We start from the raw sequence: 14,072 nt of genomic DNA, 5'->3' as shown, positions 1-14,072 counted from the left end.
AATGAATTAATTATGAAGAGTGACGATTTGTAGATGGTGCTTTTCCTTTAATATATACCTTACGCAATCTATTTTTCAGTTACTTTTTAAAAGTGGTGGGGACAATATCGAGCCTGGTAAAAAGTGGTGGGGACATGTCCCACCCGTCCCACCCGTAAATTACGCCTATGCACAGATCCTTGTCTCTGCCTGTTTCCCCAGCTTCTCTACAACGTTACAGTTTTTGACTGGCATGTCTCTTTGACTTGTGCATCTTTGAGCCTATATTTAGTATAAATAAAATACTTTAGTACTGTTAAAGTCAGATACTCTAAGAATTTTACTCAAGTTGTTTTGGAATTGGTGACTTGTAACTTCTAGTGGAGTAATTTTCACTGTAAGGTATCTTTTACTCAAGTATGGTTTTCTGGCAATAACTTTGCAAAATATGCAAATTAAGGCAGATATTGCATAGCAGTTATCTAATAATATATCAGTTCTGTCATAAGATAAAACTGTATGACAATAGTAATTAAATACTTTCTTAATGAGTTTGACAAGAGTTATTTTTTGCATACTGTTCTCACCATATAGTTTTATCACAGTCGGATGCACATAATTATCTGAGATGATTTCACTTTGACTTTGCTACAGGATGTGGTAAAAATGGAAACCTGTTGCTTAAACTGAGGTAAGTAGCCCAGCGTTTGACTCAACAACCTCAAAACACTCTAATGCAAAAGTAAATCTATCTACCCTCAGCCTTTAATGTTATCAAATCACAAAGCACATTATTCACAGACTGGCCACAGCTGCATCACTAATCTGGCTGTAGAAAATCATATGTAAGTGAAGAGTCACTTACGCTGTAAAATCGCAGCCCCAGGCCCCCACATATAAGAGGTTGTGCGTGTGTGTTTACAGGAAATAACATGCGAAGGACATCAGCCTACACGTTCTCTCTCTTGGTCTTGCAACTTTGACACCTTGGATGTCATGCATCATGCACATTTCACATCTTTGGATATTTTTTGGTGCTTTGGTGTCTTCAAACAGTAGGTTCAAGTATTGTCAGTTATAATGTGGTTTATATGACATGGGGGTAAAATAAACATTGATAATTTTGACTATTATAATTTATAAAAGAATGCAAAAGAATAATGTTTAAAGTTAACAAACCAGACATTTATTTAGCATTATGTATGTTATGTTTGGTAGCAAATGTGATTAAAATGTGTGCATGTGCATCATACTGAATCATTTATATTTTGATGGCCCTTCATTTTAGCTCTGGACCGCTGGAATGCAAAATGTAGAGAGATCACCGTCAACGCCTCTCTGAAATCTGATGTGTTTCTCCCATGTCACTTTAATATAAGCCGCTACAATGAAACAGTGGAAGTGAATTGGAGCCACTATTCCCGTCTTGTAACAATCATGATTAATGGCAGAATCATCTTTGAGAGTCCTAATGGACGAGTGCAAGTTTTTCCACTTCTATCTAAACATGGAAACTTCTCCATCCTCATCCATGATCTGCAGTCTTCAGACATTTCCACATATATATGTGAGCTGAACAGTGAATGCTGCAGGGTGAAGATCAATGAACATGTGAAGATCAATGGACCTCCGCACAGTAAGATCAGGGGTCTTATTGTCACAAGTGCTATATATATAACTGCACTAGCATACATTCAGGCAAATGTTGATGTAAATGTATACAATATATTTAACAAATTAATGGTTTAATTATTCTGTTACCTTTTACATTCTCGCAGATAAATGACTTCTGGTGTTTAACAGTTATTGTACTTATTTCGTAGAAAAATGCAGTTTAAAAGCATGTTCCAGTGTGACAATTTAACCTATGTAGGGTGACAACATGCCAAGCAATAACTTTGGAGACGTTCAAAAGCATTTTTATATTTAGTATTTAAGCGCATGTGCAGAAATTATTATACAAGTCTACAATAACATTTGTATATAGACACATGTACATTTTACAGATACCATGGTTATTGATCAAAACTGTATGATTTCGAAACTGTAACATTATAACTGTATTTTTTTTTCTTTGTAGGAATCAAAGAGTTCAACCCCTGGTTCTACTTTGCAGCTGGAGCTGGATTGTTTATTCTCCTTTTTATTGCATTCAGCCTGTTATCAAAATTCTATGGTGAGCATTGTTTCCTTACATTTTTAGATAGTGTAATTTAAATAGTGTTTTTATATTTATTATGTAAAATAAATCAAATTAATAATTAATGTATTTACTCAAATACATGTTTTAAATAAATCTTGTCTTGGACAGGAAAGTGTGTAAATACATCACCCAAATCTGATACAGTTTATGGCGTACAGAGTGCAGGTGAGGAGTATAACACACCTGATGAGTTCTTGATGTTCAGTGGCATTCTGTCGAGTTTCTTGACCTATATGAAAATCATATGACCTTTAGGTAGTAATTTTCCTGAAGAGTCACAGAATACAGAAAGCAGTGGACATAGAAACAAGAGGGGTAAGAAACATACTTTACTTAGCAACATATGTGACCCTGGACCACAAAACCAGTCGTAAGTGTCCATTTTTAGAAATTGAGATTTATACATCACCTGAATGGTGAATAAATATGTTTTCCATTGATGTATGGTTTGTTAGGATGGGACAATATTTGGCCGAGATACAACTATTTAAAAATCTGGAATCTGAGGAATCAAAATATTAAGAAAATCACCTTTAAAGTCGTTGAAATGAAGTTCTTAGCAAGGCATATTACTAACCAATAATGAAGTTTTGATATATTTGCGTTAAGAAATTTACAAAATATCTTCATGGAACATGACCTTTACTTAATATCCTAATGATTTTTGGCATAAACGAAAAATTATTTTGACTCATACAATGTATTTTTGGCTATTGCTACAAATATACCCCAGCGACTTAAGACTGGTTTTGTTGTCCAGTGTCACATATGGTCTTGAAAAACACACAACTGCACTTAAAAAAAATCAATGCACGCCATTGCATTAAACCAAGGCTGCGTGGAACATTTGAGAGAAAAAAACATTAAATGTGCATATTGTTGTTGTTTTTTGGGGGGAAATAATTGCATTTATTTGATACAGTTAAAACAGTAATATTGTGAATTATTAAGAATTATAAATATTATTACTTATATTATGTGTTTTCTATTTTAAAATGTCATAATTTTAATTAGCCATTATTCCAGTATTCAGTGTCAGTGTAAGATTAAAAAAGAAATTACTACTTTTATTTGCATATTTGCTAATTTATCAAAAGTGACAATAAAGACCTTCGTAATATTATATAAGTTTTATTATTATTTATTTATTTCAAATAAATGCTGAACTACTTTTTTCAATTACATTTATTCATTTAGCAGACGCAAAGTGACTTTCAAATGAGGAATACAACAAGAAATTCATCATAAAAAGGCAAAATAAACACAAGAAGTGTTTGTAATAGACATCGTTTAGAATAGGGAGGGACTCGATTGAATCATATCAATATATAAATCATTATTACTGGTTTCATATACACTAAGTATTCCATTTTAGAATTTCAACAGACCAATTTTTTTTCTGGTCAAAGAATACATGATGTTATGATATGGTATTATTGATTAGATTACCTCAGAATAAACATTTTGTTTGTCTGTTGATCTTATTTCTGAAGGTGTGAGGAGGGGCCCCTCAACTGTGTATGGTATGAATCATGTATTTTAACTGTTTTCACTGTGCTAGTTTTAATTATTTATGATTTTGGGTAAAATTATAAATGATTTTTTTTTTTTTTGTCCAGAAAATGACATGCATGCTCCAAATCAAAGGTCTGCTGTGCAGCAGGGGCAACATCCTCAGAGAGGTGAATCATCATTTTTGGTTCTTGATTGATTGTAGTATTACTTTACAAGATGCATTTTTCTCATTTTGAAAAAAATCAGCCTTCAGAGCTGTTCCTGAGCCAACTACAAGTCATCCTTCAGATGTAATACCATATTATGGTAAGGAAATATTTGTGCTTGAAAGAACAGATTATCTGTATTTGCTATAACTGAAATAACCTAAACATTTGTTTGAAATATTTCAGTCAACCAGGCGGAGCTCTCCACTCCAGCAAATGCTGGCAAGAAACGGCAAAAACAAAAACGTAATTACTTGTCATTGTTCTTAAATGTCATTTATTTTGTATATTAATGAAGTTATGGCACATGGCACTTTTTCAGAACAATTATCACAACCAAAAAAAACTTGTTTTCTTTCATTTCTCTGGCAGAGTATCAGTTTAAGAATCCAATATACAATGACTGAAGTGATCAGAAGTCAACGACAGAATCCAGAATGCACATTTCAGATTTCATTACATAATTTTTCATTATAAACAGATCTCAATAAATGCTGATGTATAACATGGTGCATGGAAATCACATGCAATTCATTAAAATAAAATCTGTTGCATACACAAATCACTGAATGAAAAACTAATGCTTCTGAATTATTATTATCCTTCTAGAACATTCAGTTTGTCACAAACTGACTGAAATTTTGTGAAATGTCTGAAATTCTAGTTTGCAGAAATGAGTAAATACATTGCTGGATATTTTGATCTGTTGGTCACTTGTTTTCCAAACACAATTAGTCATAAAATTATTGTACATCTAATTTATTTTGAACATACATAATATAATGCACGTTCACATTTTTAAATAACAGCTGCTAGAGTGAACACCATTGAAACCCTGCAGTGAACACAGCGGTGCTATGTCCTCCTGTGCTGCAGGTGGCGCTAATATGTTTCCGTGAGCTGTGAGTAAAAACAGACGTTGGTTGCCAGCTGCCGTTAAAAACCAAGAAGAAGAAGAAGAAGGAAAAAAATAGACATGCGTTCAAACGCTGATGAAAAACCAACTGACAACTTGTAAACAAGGTCTTCTGCGCCAAAATAACGTGTGATTATGACTTATTAATATTCAGTTGCGCTTTTAGTAATCGCAAGTGGTGAAATATAAAGTTTGAGTAACGTTAGGAAGTGGATGAACGGTCGTAGACATGTCAAAATCAGAGAAGAGCAGAGAAACCGAGAAGTATGAAACAAGAAAGCTGCCTATTTATCAGCACAAAGACAAACTCATCCAGGCTGTGAAGGAAAACACCTTCCTGATCGTAACTGGTGAAACTGGCAGCGGAAAGACCACCCAGCTGCCGCAGTACTTGTATAAAGCAGGTGTGTAAGTGCATGACCATTGAACTGGAATTGAAAGGCATGTGTGTTGGATCTATTCCTCTTCTTCAGCATGTCTGTTTTTTTCTTAAGGTCTTTGCAAGAATGGCAGGATTGGTGTGACTCAGCCCAGGAGGGTTGCAGCCATCACTGTAGCCCAGAGGGTGTCCCATGAGATGGGGGTCAGGCTGGGCGAGGAGGTGGGATACCAAGTGCGCTTCGATGACTGCTCCACAAAGGTATGCGATTACACTCCTATTTAACACTAACACTTCAACATTTGTATCAGAAACAAAGGTACAAAAGCTGTAATTGGGGGTGTACCGTTTTAAAAGTTACGCTTTTGTAAAAAAAAATTACCCTTAAAGTGTGCCTATTAGTGCTGAATAAAATTATTCTTTTATAGGCAAGGATGCATAAAATGAGTTAAAATTGACATTTAAAATGTTCCCAAAAAAAATTATTTGCAAGAAATGCTGTTCTTTTGAACGTTCTATACATCAAGGTTTCTTAAACAATTATCATGCTTTCAACAGAATTATACCGAGAAAAGTTTCTTGAGCAGCTAATCAACATATTAGAATTCAGAATATCAGGATCATATCAATATCATATGTCACAGGAATAAATTACATTTAGTTATTAGTTATATTTTTTTAATAATATTTAATGCTTTACAATATCTTTAACCTTTTTGAGTGCAGGATACTTATTTAAATAATATTAAAATGCATCTTACTGAAGTCAAACGTTTGAACGGTAATGTACATTGTGAATTTCATCATCTTATTTCATGTTGGACCATATATTGTTGTTATTGACACTAAAGTCTGCATAATTTCAAGGCAGTACAACAAATATTACCACAATGTATACAAATATTTAATATATATATTTTTTAAAAATCATGTTTTTCATATTGCAGTACTGAGATTTAAATTGTTTTGCATTATGGGATAAATGCAAAAATCATGTCACTAAAACGGCAATTAGATTTACACATTTAATGATTTTTAGGAAGCAGCTAAAAGGTGTAGGTAGATGCTACTTAAGTTAGCAGGAAATTGCATCTTTGCTATAGTAGTAAGATCTGCAAATAGTGATCTATTTGCAAGTAAAGTAAATATTAGACTAGTCATATTTTTAAGGGTAATTTATATTTTTAAGGGTACATGGTCTGGGTTTGTGCAGGTAGCCTCTGCCAAAGTTATGCAGTGATTGTAATTAGTGTCATTTTTATCAGCTTTTTATGTTTTTCTCATATCAGGACACTATGATTAAATACATGACAGATGGCTGTATGCTGAGGGAGATTCTTGCAGACCCCAGTTTATCACAGTACAGCTTTGTGATCCTGGATGAAGCGCATGAGAGGAGCCTGAATACAGTATGTGGACTAAATATTATGCAGTTTGTGGTTTTACTTATGAAATTATAAAAAAAAAAAAAAAAATTAAGATTTTGGCTTTTTTTGTTAGTGGCGTATTGATAATATGCAGAAGATATTTCACTAAATCTTTAATACAATTGTTTGTTTTGCAGGATGTTTTGCTTGGGTTACTCAAGAAAACTCTGTCAAAAGGGTCCCGTGGCCGTAAAACACCACTCAAAGTGGTTGTGATGTCAGCAACATTAGAAACAGAAAAGCTCAGCTCTTTTTATGAGAACTGTCCTGTATTCATGATTCCTGGGCGCGCATATCCGGTTAAGGAGAAATTCTGTAATCTTATTAGCCCGAAAGACAAAGATAGTTCTGTCTATGTCAAAGAGGTGTGTTGGGACCATTTACATTATTACAAACTTTATTACAAATAGTCTGTTTGCAGGCAAGCATGTTTGAAACCTCTAAGACTGTTGACAGACTGTAAATATATTCTGTTTGTGATCCATAGGTGGTAAAGATGACTTTAGATGTGCACACAAATGAAGCAGCTGGTGATATTTTGGTCTTTCTGACTGGTATGTTCAGCAGAGAGATACACTACTGTTCAACTGCTTGTGTGTGTTTTTTTTTAAAGAAATTAATACTTTTATTCATATGCATTTCATGATCAAAAGTGACAGTAAAGACATGTATAATGTTTATTTTAAACAAATGCTGTTCTTATGAACTTTCTATACATCAAAGAATCCTGCGGAAAATTAATTATAGATTCCACAAAAATGTTAAGCAACACAACTGTTTTCAGCATCGATAGTAATAAGAAATGTTTCTTGAGCAGCAAATCAGCATATTAGGATGATTTCTGAAGGATCATATGATACTGAAGACTGGAGCAATGATGCTAAAAATCCAGCTTTGCATCACAGGAATACATTACATTTTAAAATATATTAAAATAGAAAACATTTATTTAAAATTTGACAAATATTTCACAATATTACTGTTTTTACTGAATTTTGATCAAATAAATACAGCCTTGGTGAGCATAAGAGACCTTTTACTGACAGAATATTCTTACGGGCCCTAAACTTTTGAAAGGTATTGTAATTATTATTTAAGAGTTTTAAGTGAAGTGAATTCCCATACTCGGAATTCGTGCTCTGCATTTAACCCATCCAACGTGCACACACACAGCAGTGAACACACACACACCGTGAACATACACCCGGAGCAGTGGGCAGCCATTTATGCTGCGACGCCCGGGGAGCAGTTTGGGGTTCGGTGCCTTGCTCAAGGGCACCTCAGTTGTGGTATTGAGGGTGGAGAGAGCGCTGTACATTCACTCCCCCCACCTACAATCCCTGCCGGCCCGAGACTCGAACCCGCAACCTTTGGATTATGAGTCTGACTCTCTAACCATTAGGCCACGACTTCCCCACGACTTTTACAGTAGCTTACACATTTTCAGTGTAAAAATATACTTTTATTCACAATAGTCCTCTTTAGTTTGTAGCTCTGGGCTTGTGTTTTGAACAGGACAGTCTGAAATCGAGAAAGCTTGTGATTTGCTTTTTGAGAAGGCTGAAATCTTGGACTACCGTTATGATGTCCATGACCAAACTGTTGAAGGGCTTCTTATCCTGCCTTTATATGGATCCATGCCAACAGGTCAGCCTGTCTCTAGATTGGTCTTAAAAGTCATACCAGGGTGAAATTTTGTGCTTAATCATAAAGTGATCAATACATGATTTGTTATATTTAATGTTTTTTACAGATCAGCAAAGACAAATATTCCAGCCTGCACCAAAAGGTGTGAGGAAGTGTGTGGTAGCGACAAATATCGCTGCAACTTCACTCACAATTGATGGAATCAGGTAGAAAAAAGTCATACAACATGAAACAAGCAAAAATATAAAAAATTAGTTAGTTATGCTCAGAAAAACTGTTGTAGTGTAACGTTTCTTTTGTGTGTGTGCGTTGTAGATATATCGTTGACAGTGGATTTGTGAAACAACTAAATCACAACTCAAATGTTGGTTTGGATATTTTGGAAGTGGTACCTATTTCAAAGTGAGTGACATGGGAAATTCCAGAATTTATTTATTTTTTATTATTAATGATTTTTTATGTATTATGTTTTCTATATAATTTAGTTTTTATAAGTACTTATTTTATCATTTTAATCTTTTATTATATATTGAATTATTTTATTCATATTTTTGTTTTATTATATATTGCCATGAATGTAATGATCAAACTCCAAGTGAGTGTGTTATGCTACTTGTAAAAAAAAAAAAGTGTTTAGCTAGGAATTTACTAGTTTGTCCAAACAATAGGGAAAAAAATATCCAATTTAATAAAAGTGCTGATGATGTTTCCATACAGGAGCGAGGCTCAGCAGAGAGCAGGCAGGGCTGGACGAACTTCAGCAGGAAAATGCTTCAGGATTTACAGTAAAGACTTCTGGGACACATGTATGCCTGAGTACACCATTCCAGAGATCCAGCGGACCAGCCTTACATCTGTCGTTCTCACACTGAAATGTCTCGGTATCCATGATGTGATCAGGTATTGCTGGGCTGCGTTGCTATTCTTGGATTGTTTCATCAGTTTGTCAATAATTTTAATTTGTACATTTCTTTTTTCAATTATGGTATATTTAGATTTCCTTACCTGGACTGTCCAGAGGAACGCTTTATCCTGACTGCTCTGAAACAGCTGTATCAGTATGATGCTATTGACAGGTGAGTGAAATGCGTCTCACAAACTGTTTTCTGTTATATAAGTAAGTTGCAAGAAACAACTGAGTCAGTAGGATACTGCCAGCTGCATTTTTCCTGAGGCCCATCCATATTGGCTTTTTGTTTCAGGAGAGGTCAAGTGACCAGGCTGGGGAGGTTGATGGTGGAGTTTCCTCTTCCTCCTAATCTCACTCGTGCTTTGCTCAAAGCTGCTGCTCTTGGTTGTGAAGATGTAATGCTTCCCGTGGCTGCCATGCTCTCAGTAGAGAACATTTTCATTCGACCGGGTAATCATTTCTGTATGTTATCATACATGTCTATCGGCATGAAGTCGGCATTTATTTATTTTTTTGACCTCCTTTAATTAAAATATCAGAACTCTGTCTTTTGCTGAAATGAGAGACTTCTCTCTGGTGTTCTGGCAGGACTTCTCCAATCATTTAGTCCTCTTAAACTCCACCCCTTTCTTAAATTTGAAAGCTTGCATAATATAGATAAATATTATATACTGTATATCTATATTATATATATGTATACACACACACACAGTATATGCATATATATATATATATGATTCTAATGTATTCAATAAATCCAACATCCCTTTTTTTTAAAGGTAAACCAGAAGGACAAAAGCAAGCAGATATCAGACACAAAGAGATAGCAGCTTGTGCTGGTGACTCCAATGATTTCCTCATGCTGCTTTGTGTGTTTGAGAAGTGCAGAGCGAGGTAGACCATGACTGACCAAATGACTAAATAAATCCAGAACACTTTATAGAAATCATGTGAAATAATGGTATGCATTGTTATTTTGCTTCTTATAATAGTGACAATCCATCTGCCTGGTGCAAAGAGCACTGGATCCACTGGCGAGCAGTGAAGTCAGCCTTCAGCGTTGAGTCTCAGCTGAGGGAGATTCTTCTTCGCCTGAAGCAGGTAATTGTTTCTCTACAACAGTATTTGCATTTACTATTATAATTGTGAATTCTTACGACTTGTTCTTGACTGTTTATGTAGCAGAAAGACTTTCCACATGAGACGTTTGAGGGCAGTCGGAGTGAACTGCTGCGGCAGTGCCTTTGCCTGGGTTATTTCACCAATGTAGCCAGGAGGTGAGTGCCACACTGTCATTTTATTATCCACTTGATTGGCTCTATCACTCTCTCCTCTCCACCTGTAGCTGGTGTGTGGTGAGCGCACTGGCGCCGTTGTACTGTGGCTGCTGTCGCATCATCCAAGTGGAGAGAGACCCCCACATGATTGTAAAGCGCTTTGGGTGTACGGCAATACACAATAAATGCGCTATATAAAAGCATCATTCATTCATTCATTCAATATGTATTTATCAAAGCCTGTATTCAAGCTGTTCTGTTTTCCACAGATCTATTGGGAAATCATTCTGCACCATGGATGGACATGGGTCCAGTGTTCTCATTCACCCCTCATCATGTGTGAGGAATTAAAGCCATCCAAAAATGAGATTTTTGTCATTATTTACTTACATTCATGTCATTTCTAAGCCTGTTGTATAATAGTTTTTGCCAAACTTCTTTTATTCAGCTCTTTGGTCAAGAATTGCATCTGGATTGGATCATCTTCCACGATGTGTTGGTCACCTCACGGGTGTACATGAGAACAGTTTGTCCCATCCGTTACGAGTGGGTAAAGGACCTGTTGCCGAAGCTGCATGAAATCGACGTCTATGAGCTGAGTAATGTCGCTAGGGAAGAGGTAACCGATGAAGAGATGGCGCAGTGGGAGAAGAAAGAGGCAGCAAAAAGACAAGCAGGTGCGTTTGAAGAGGCTGAGCATTTTGATGTAGTTAAATTGTCACATTTTTGTAACACATTTTTTGTGTTTAAACAGAAGCCACAGAGGATGCGGCAAAGAAGCTGGAAAAGCGAAACGATGAAAGCTCAATCACTGAGGCTCGCGCTCGCTATTTGGAGCGAAAACAGCAGCGGCTGCAAAGAAAGGGCACATGAGAGGATCAAATACTCACCACTGATACTGCAGCTGCTGAATACTAATATGAAAGACTTTATAATCTCAGATTTCTGAACATAATCCTCATTTACTGCCACAGCACTCTGTGGATTTTGAATATGGCTCTCGAGTCATAATGTGTAATAAACATTTTAGATCTTTTATGTAAATAAATTGTTTTTTTACTTTTTGATAGTTTTTTTTTTCAAAACCTGTTTAAAGTGCAGACAAAATATGACAGATTTGAAAACCATCCCACATCCAGTGCATTTAGATTTGTTAAGATTAGTTCAGTGGCCCTCTCTACAGTTTACCAATAGGAGGTGAGTCATTGAGTCTTTCACTCAACTGAATTATTAAAGGGATAGTTCACCCAAAAATGAAAATTGACATCATTTACTCACCCTCAAGCTATTCCAAACCTATATGAATATTTTTTTCTGTTGAACATAATATTTTGAAGAATGTTGGTAACCAAACAGCGTATGGTAGCATTGACTTCCATAGTATTTTTTTCCATACTGTGGAAGTCAATGGCTACCGTCAACTCTTTGGTTAGTTGCCATTTTTAAAATATGGCAACAGAAGAAAGAAACTCGTACAGGTTTGGGACAACTTGTGGGCGAGTAAATGACACAATTTTCATTTTTCGGTGAAGTATACCGAGACATACGAAGCTGACATCAAAGAATTATCATTGACGAAAGCTGGCTGTGTTGTTGCCTTGCTCTGCCTGCTTCTGGGACAACAATTTGCACTTGAACACACCACAAAGATTATGGCCAATAGCAAACTTAAACATATGTTCTGTTCCTGTGTGAGAAGAAATAACTCTCCATATTAGCAAGTGGCAGTAGTCTGTATTTGTCATTAAATATTTGAAACCTGGAACTAGGACTGCAGATATACAAACTATTAACAGAGCATTGCTATATACCATTTTCTTGCTAACCACATGTCTGATGAGTTGCAAATGGCACTGTCTTTGTCAGTCCTTTGGGCCAGAAAGGAAAGAACTGGAAGTGAAAAATAAGGAAATAGTTTTGTCACTTTAGTTTTTTCTTGTGCACTGGTTCGTTAACATCCAGTCTCTTACTGAAGGGCTCATTTGGCCAAAACGCCATAACCAACGCAAAAACGGGGCTGACAGACATTCAACACTGGCTTGAAATTGGCTGACCATTGGTTTAGTGTGTCACAGCCCAAAAAATGCCCAGTTGTTTATGACCCATGATTAGAATTTGACCTATGATTGAAACTCCATAAAATTTCACTGTTCACTGATGAGATGTTCAGCTTAGGTTCTTCAGTGCTGTTCTCTTGTTCAGACCAATTTATTGAAAAACGTCGAAGATTGAATCATTTTATCTCGTTCTGCAAAATTATCTCATCTTTATTCAAATAATTTCATATGGACTGAGTTTTCAATATCCAAATTCCCCAGACATGTCCAACCAATGACATTATGCTCCTTCACAATCAGTATTTTGCGCAAGTTAGAAAACGATTCATTGAACGACTCAAGATTCATTCAAAAACGACGATTCGTTCACGAACGAACCACCACTAGAGTGCAGCCGGAAATGACGTATATAGAATATGAAGAACTGAATGATGTGGCAAAAATGAAACGAATTATTTAATACTGACTAGAGTACTCATACCGGCGTTTATAAATCAAATCTAAAATATTAACCACCCAAACGCTCCCATACACCAGGTCAGAGCTTCGCGCATCGCGTGCTTGATTAACAAAATCGCTGAAATCGCGAATGTCCTTCCGCCGCAAAATCCGCGCTGCTGCTTCCGGATTGTCAGACTGAGCTGTTTCCGCCGCCATTGCGGGTCTGAGCGAGTCCCATCCGTGCAGAGAGGGGAGAAAAAACATCAACCATCTGGCGGATTGGCTTGACACGACACTTGTATTCTCTGTCTAATAAAGCCAGCAGTCCTGCATTTGATCTGTTTCGAATCGGGGGTGTCCGCGGAGAGGAGGTCGTCGCTCGCTAAAGCTAGGCAGAATTTTTGCGAGGAGTCCGGCCGGGAGGATTGAGAACAGAAAGCCCAAACCATGGCTCAAATCCTGCCTATCCGCTTCCAGGAGCACCTGCAGGTAGGTTTTTACTACGGCTAAACCGTACGCGACTCGTTCACATCATTAATAATCGTTGGCTGTGCTGTTACAGAGGTGACAGTGCTCGTTAGCTTTAGCGCTAGCTCAATGAATGACCTCCCATCCATTTCAATGGCTGTGTTTCAAAAACTCCGCATTTTTGAACGATCGAATTTAATGCATGTGAGATTCTAAAAACTGACGAATGTTCGAATTTAAAAGTTCGAAACCGCCGTTCAGACGGAAAATACTAGATGTTCGAATCGAACGAGCTTATGATGCTGGAAATATGCAGCCTGGGTAGCAGGTCACTAGGTTTTTGGACACAGCCTATGCAGGTGGATGCAGCGATCGGGGAAGGATTAAACCAGCTTTATCAAGCTGCATACCTGGTGGGATTGATTTGATCGCAAATGTGTCGTTTAGATAAAACGTGACTTGGGTGGTCCATGGTACCGCTTGAAAAATGTCCCTTTATTGCTGATTTAAAGGGATAGTTAACCCAAAAGTGTAAAAATTATAATCGTGTACTCACTCAAAAAGCAATATAAAAGATGTTCGGCAGAATGACGTCAAATTATGCTTAAAATATATGGGTGGTTATTCACAGACTTCAAGAGTCTATT

General features: G+C 36.4%; 3 protein-coding genes across 6 annotated transcripts in view; all 3 read left to right on the top strand.

The window, feature by feature from the left end:
• The first annotated feature begins 901 nt into the window (after positions 1–901).
• On the top strand, positions 902–4,598 carry LOC306851847 (uncharacterized protein). The gene is made up of 10 exons (XM_079388313.1): positions 902–1,034; positions 1,268–1,615; positions 2,060–2,155; positions 2,291–2,347; positions 2,438–2,497; positions 3,676–3,705; positions 3,802–3,864; positions 3,944–4,003; positions 4,090–4,149; positions 4,276–4,598. Exons 1-10 carry the CDS (start codon positions 971–973, stop codon positions 4,308–4,310), a joined length of 873 nt encoding a protein of 290 aa, XP_079244439.1. The 5' UTR covers positions 902–970; the 3' UTR covers positions 4,311–4,598.
• Positions 4,599–4,831: 233 nt separating this feature from the next.
• Positions 4,832–11,523, top strand: dhx40 (DEAH (Asp-Glu-Ala-His) box polypeptide 40). Of its 2 annotated transcripts, none has more exons than XM_079387260.1 (17): positions 4,832–5,223; positions 5,314–5,459; positions 6,488–6,607; positions 6,763–6,990; positions 7,113–7,179; positions 8,141–8,272; positions 8,379–8,478; positions 8,588–8,674; positions 8,990–9,172; positions 9,268–9,348; positions 9,475–9,632; positions 9,971–10,076; positions 10,175–10,283; positions 10,365–10,459; positions 10,729–10,798; positions 10,908–11,136; positions 11,214–11,523. In XM_079387260.1, exons 1-17 carry the CDS (start codon positions 5,049–5,051, stop codon positions 11,330–11,332), a joined length of 2,205 nt encoding a protein of 734 aa, XP_079243386.1. In that variant the 5' UTR covers positions 4,832–5,048; the 3' UTR covers positions 11,333–11,523. The 2 variants fall into 2 exon arrangements, with proteins under 2 accessions (XP_079243386.1, XP_079243385.1); XM_079387259.1 differs by having other exon boundaries at positions 9,962–10,076.
• Positions 11,524–12,895: 1,372 nt separating this feature from the next.
• cltcb (clathrin, heavy chain b (Hc)) overlaps positions 12,896–14,072 on the top strand; it is a 28,394-nt gene continuing 27,217 nt past the window's right edge. Inside the window, exon 1 of one of the 3 annotated variants that reach the window (XM_079388148.1) lies at positions 12,896–13,446. In XM_079388148.1, coding sequence (XP_079244274.1) covers positions 13,405–13,446 — 42 coding nt within the window. In that variant the 5' untranslated portion in view covers positions 12,896–13,404. The remainder of the gene's footprint in view (positions 13,447–14,072) is intronic. The other 2 variants (XM_079388147.1, XM_079388149.1) reach the window with 2 other exon arrangements.

This window comes from Barbus barbus (genome assembly GCF_936440315.1).
Source record: "Barbus barbus genome assembly, chromosome: 31".
NCBI lineage: Eukaryota > Metazoa > Chordata > Actinopteri > Cypriniformes > Cyprinidae > Barbus > Barbus barbus.
Note: the sequence above shows the minus strand (reverse complement) of the source record. Positions and strands in the feature narration are given on the sequence as shown.

Excerpts from the sequence above, each read along its gene's own strand:
- LOC306851847 (XM_079388313.1), top strand. The coding sequence starts at position 971 with ATGTCATGCATCATGCACATTTCACATCTTTGGATATTTTTTGGTGCT. Across the intron at positions 4,004-4,089 it reads AGATGTAATACCATATTATG|TCAACCAGGCGGAGCTCTCC; the intron begins GTAAGGAAATAT and ends GAAATATTTCAG. Across the intron at positions 4,150-4,275 it reads GAAACGGCAAAAACAAAAAC|AGTATCAGTTTAAGAATCCA; the intron begins GTAATTACTTGT and ends TTTCTCTGGCAG.
- dhx40 (XM_079387259.1), top strand. The coding sequence starts at position 5,049 with ATGTCAAAATCAGAGAAGAGCAGAGAAACCGAGAAGTATGAAACAAGA. Across the intron at positions 6,991-7,112 it reads GTTCTGTCTATGTCAAAGAG|GTGGTAAAGATGACTTTAGA; the intron begins GTGTGTTGGGAC and ends TGTGATCCATAG. Across the intron at positions 7,180-8,140 it reads TATTTTGGTCTTTCTGACTG|GACAGTCTGAAATCGAGAAA; the intron begins GTATGTTCAGCA and ends TGTTTTGAACAG.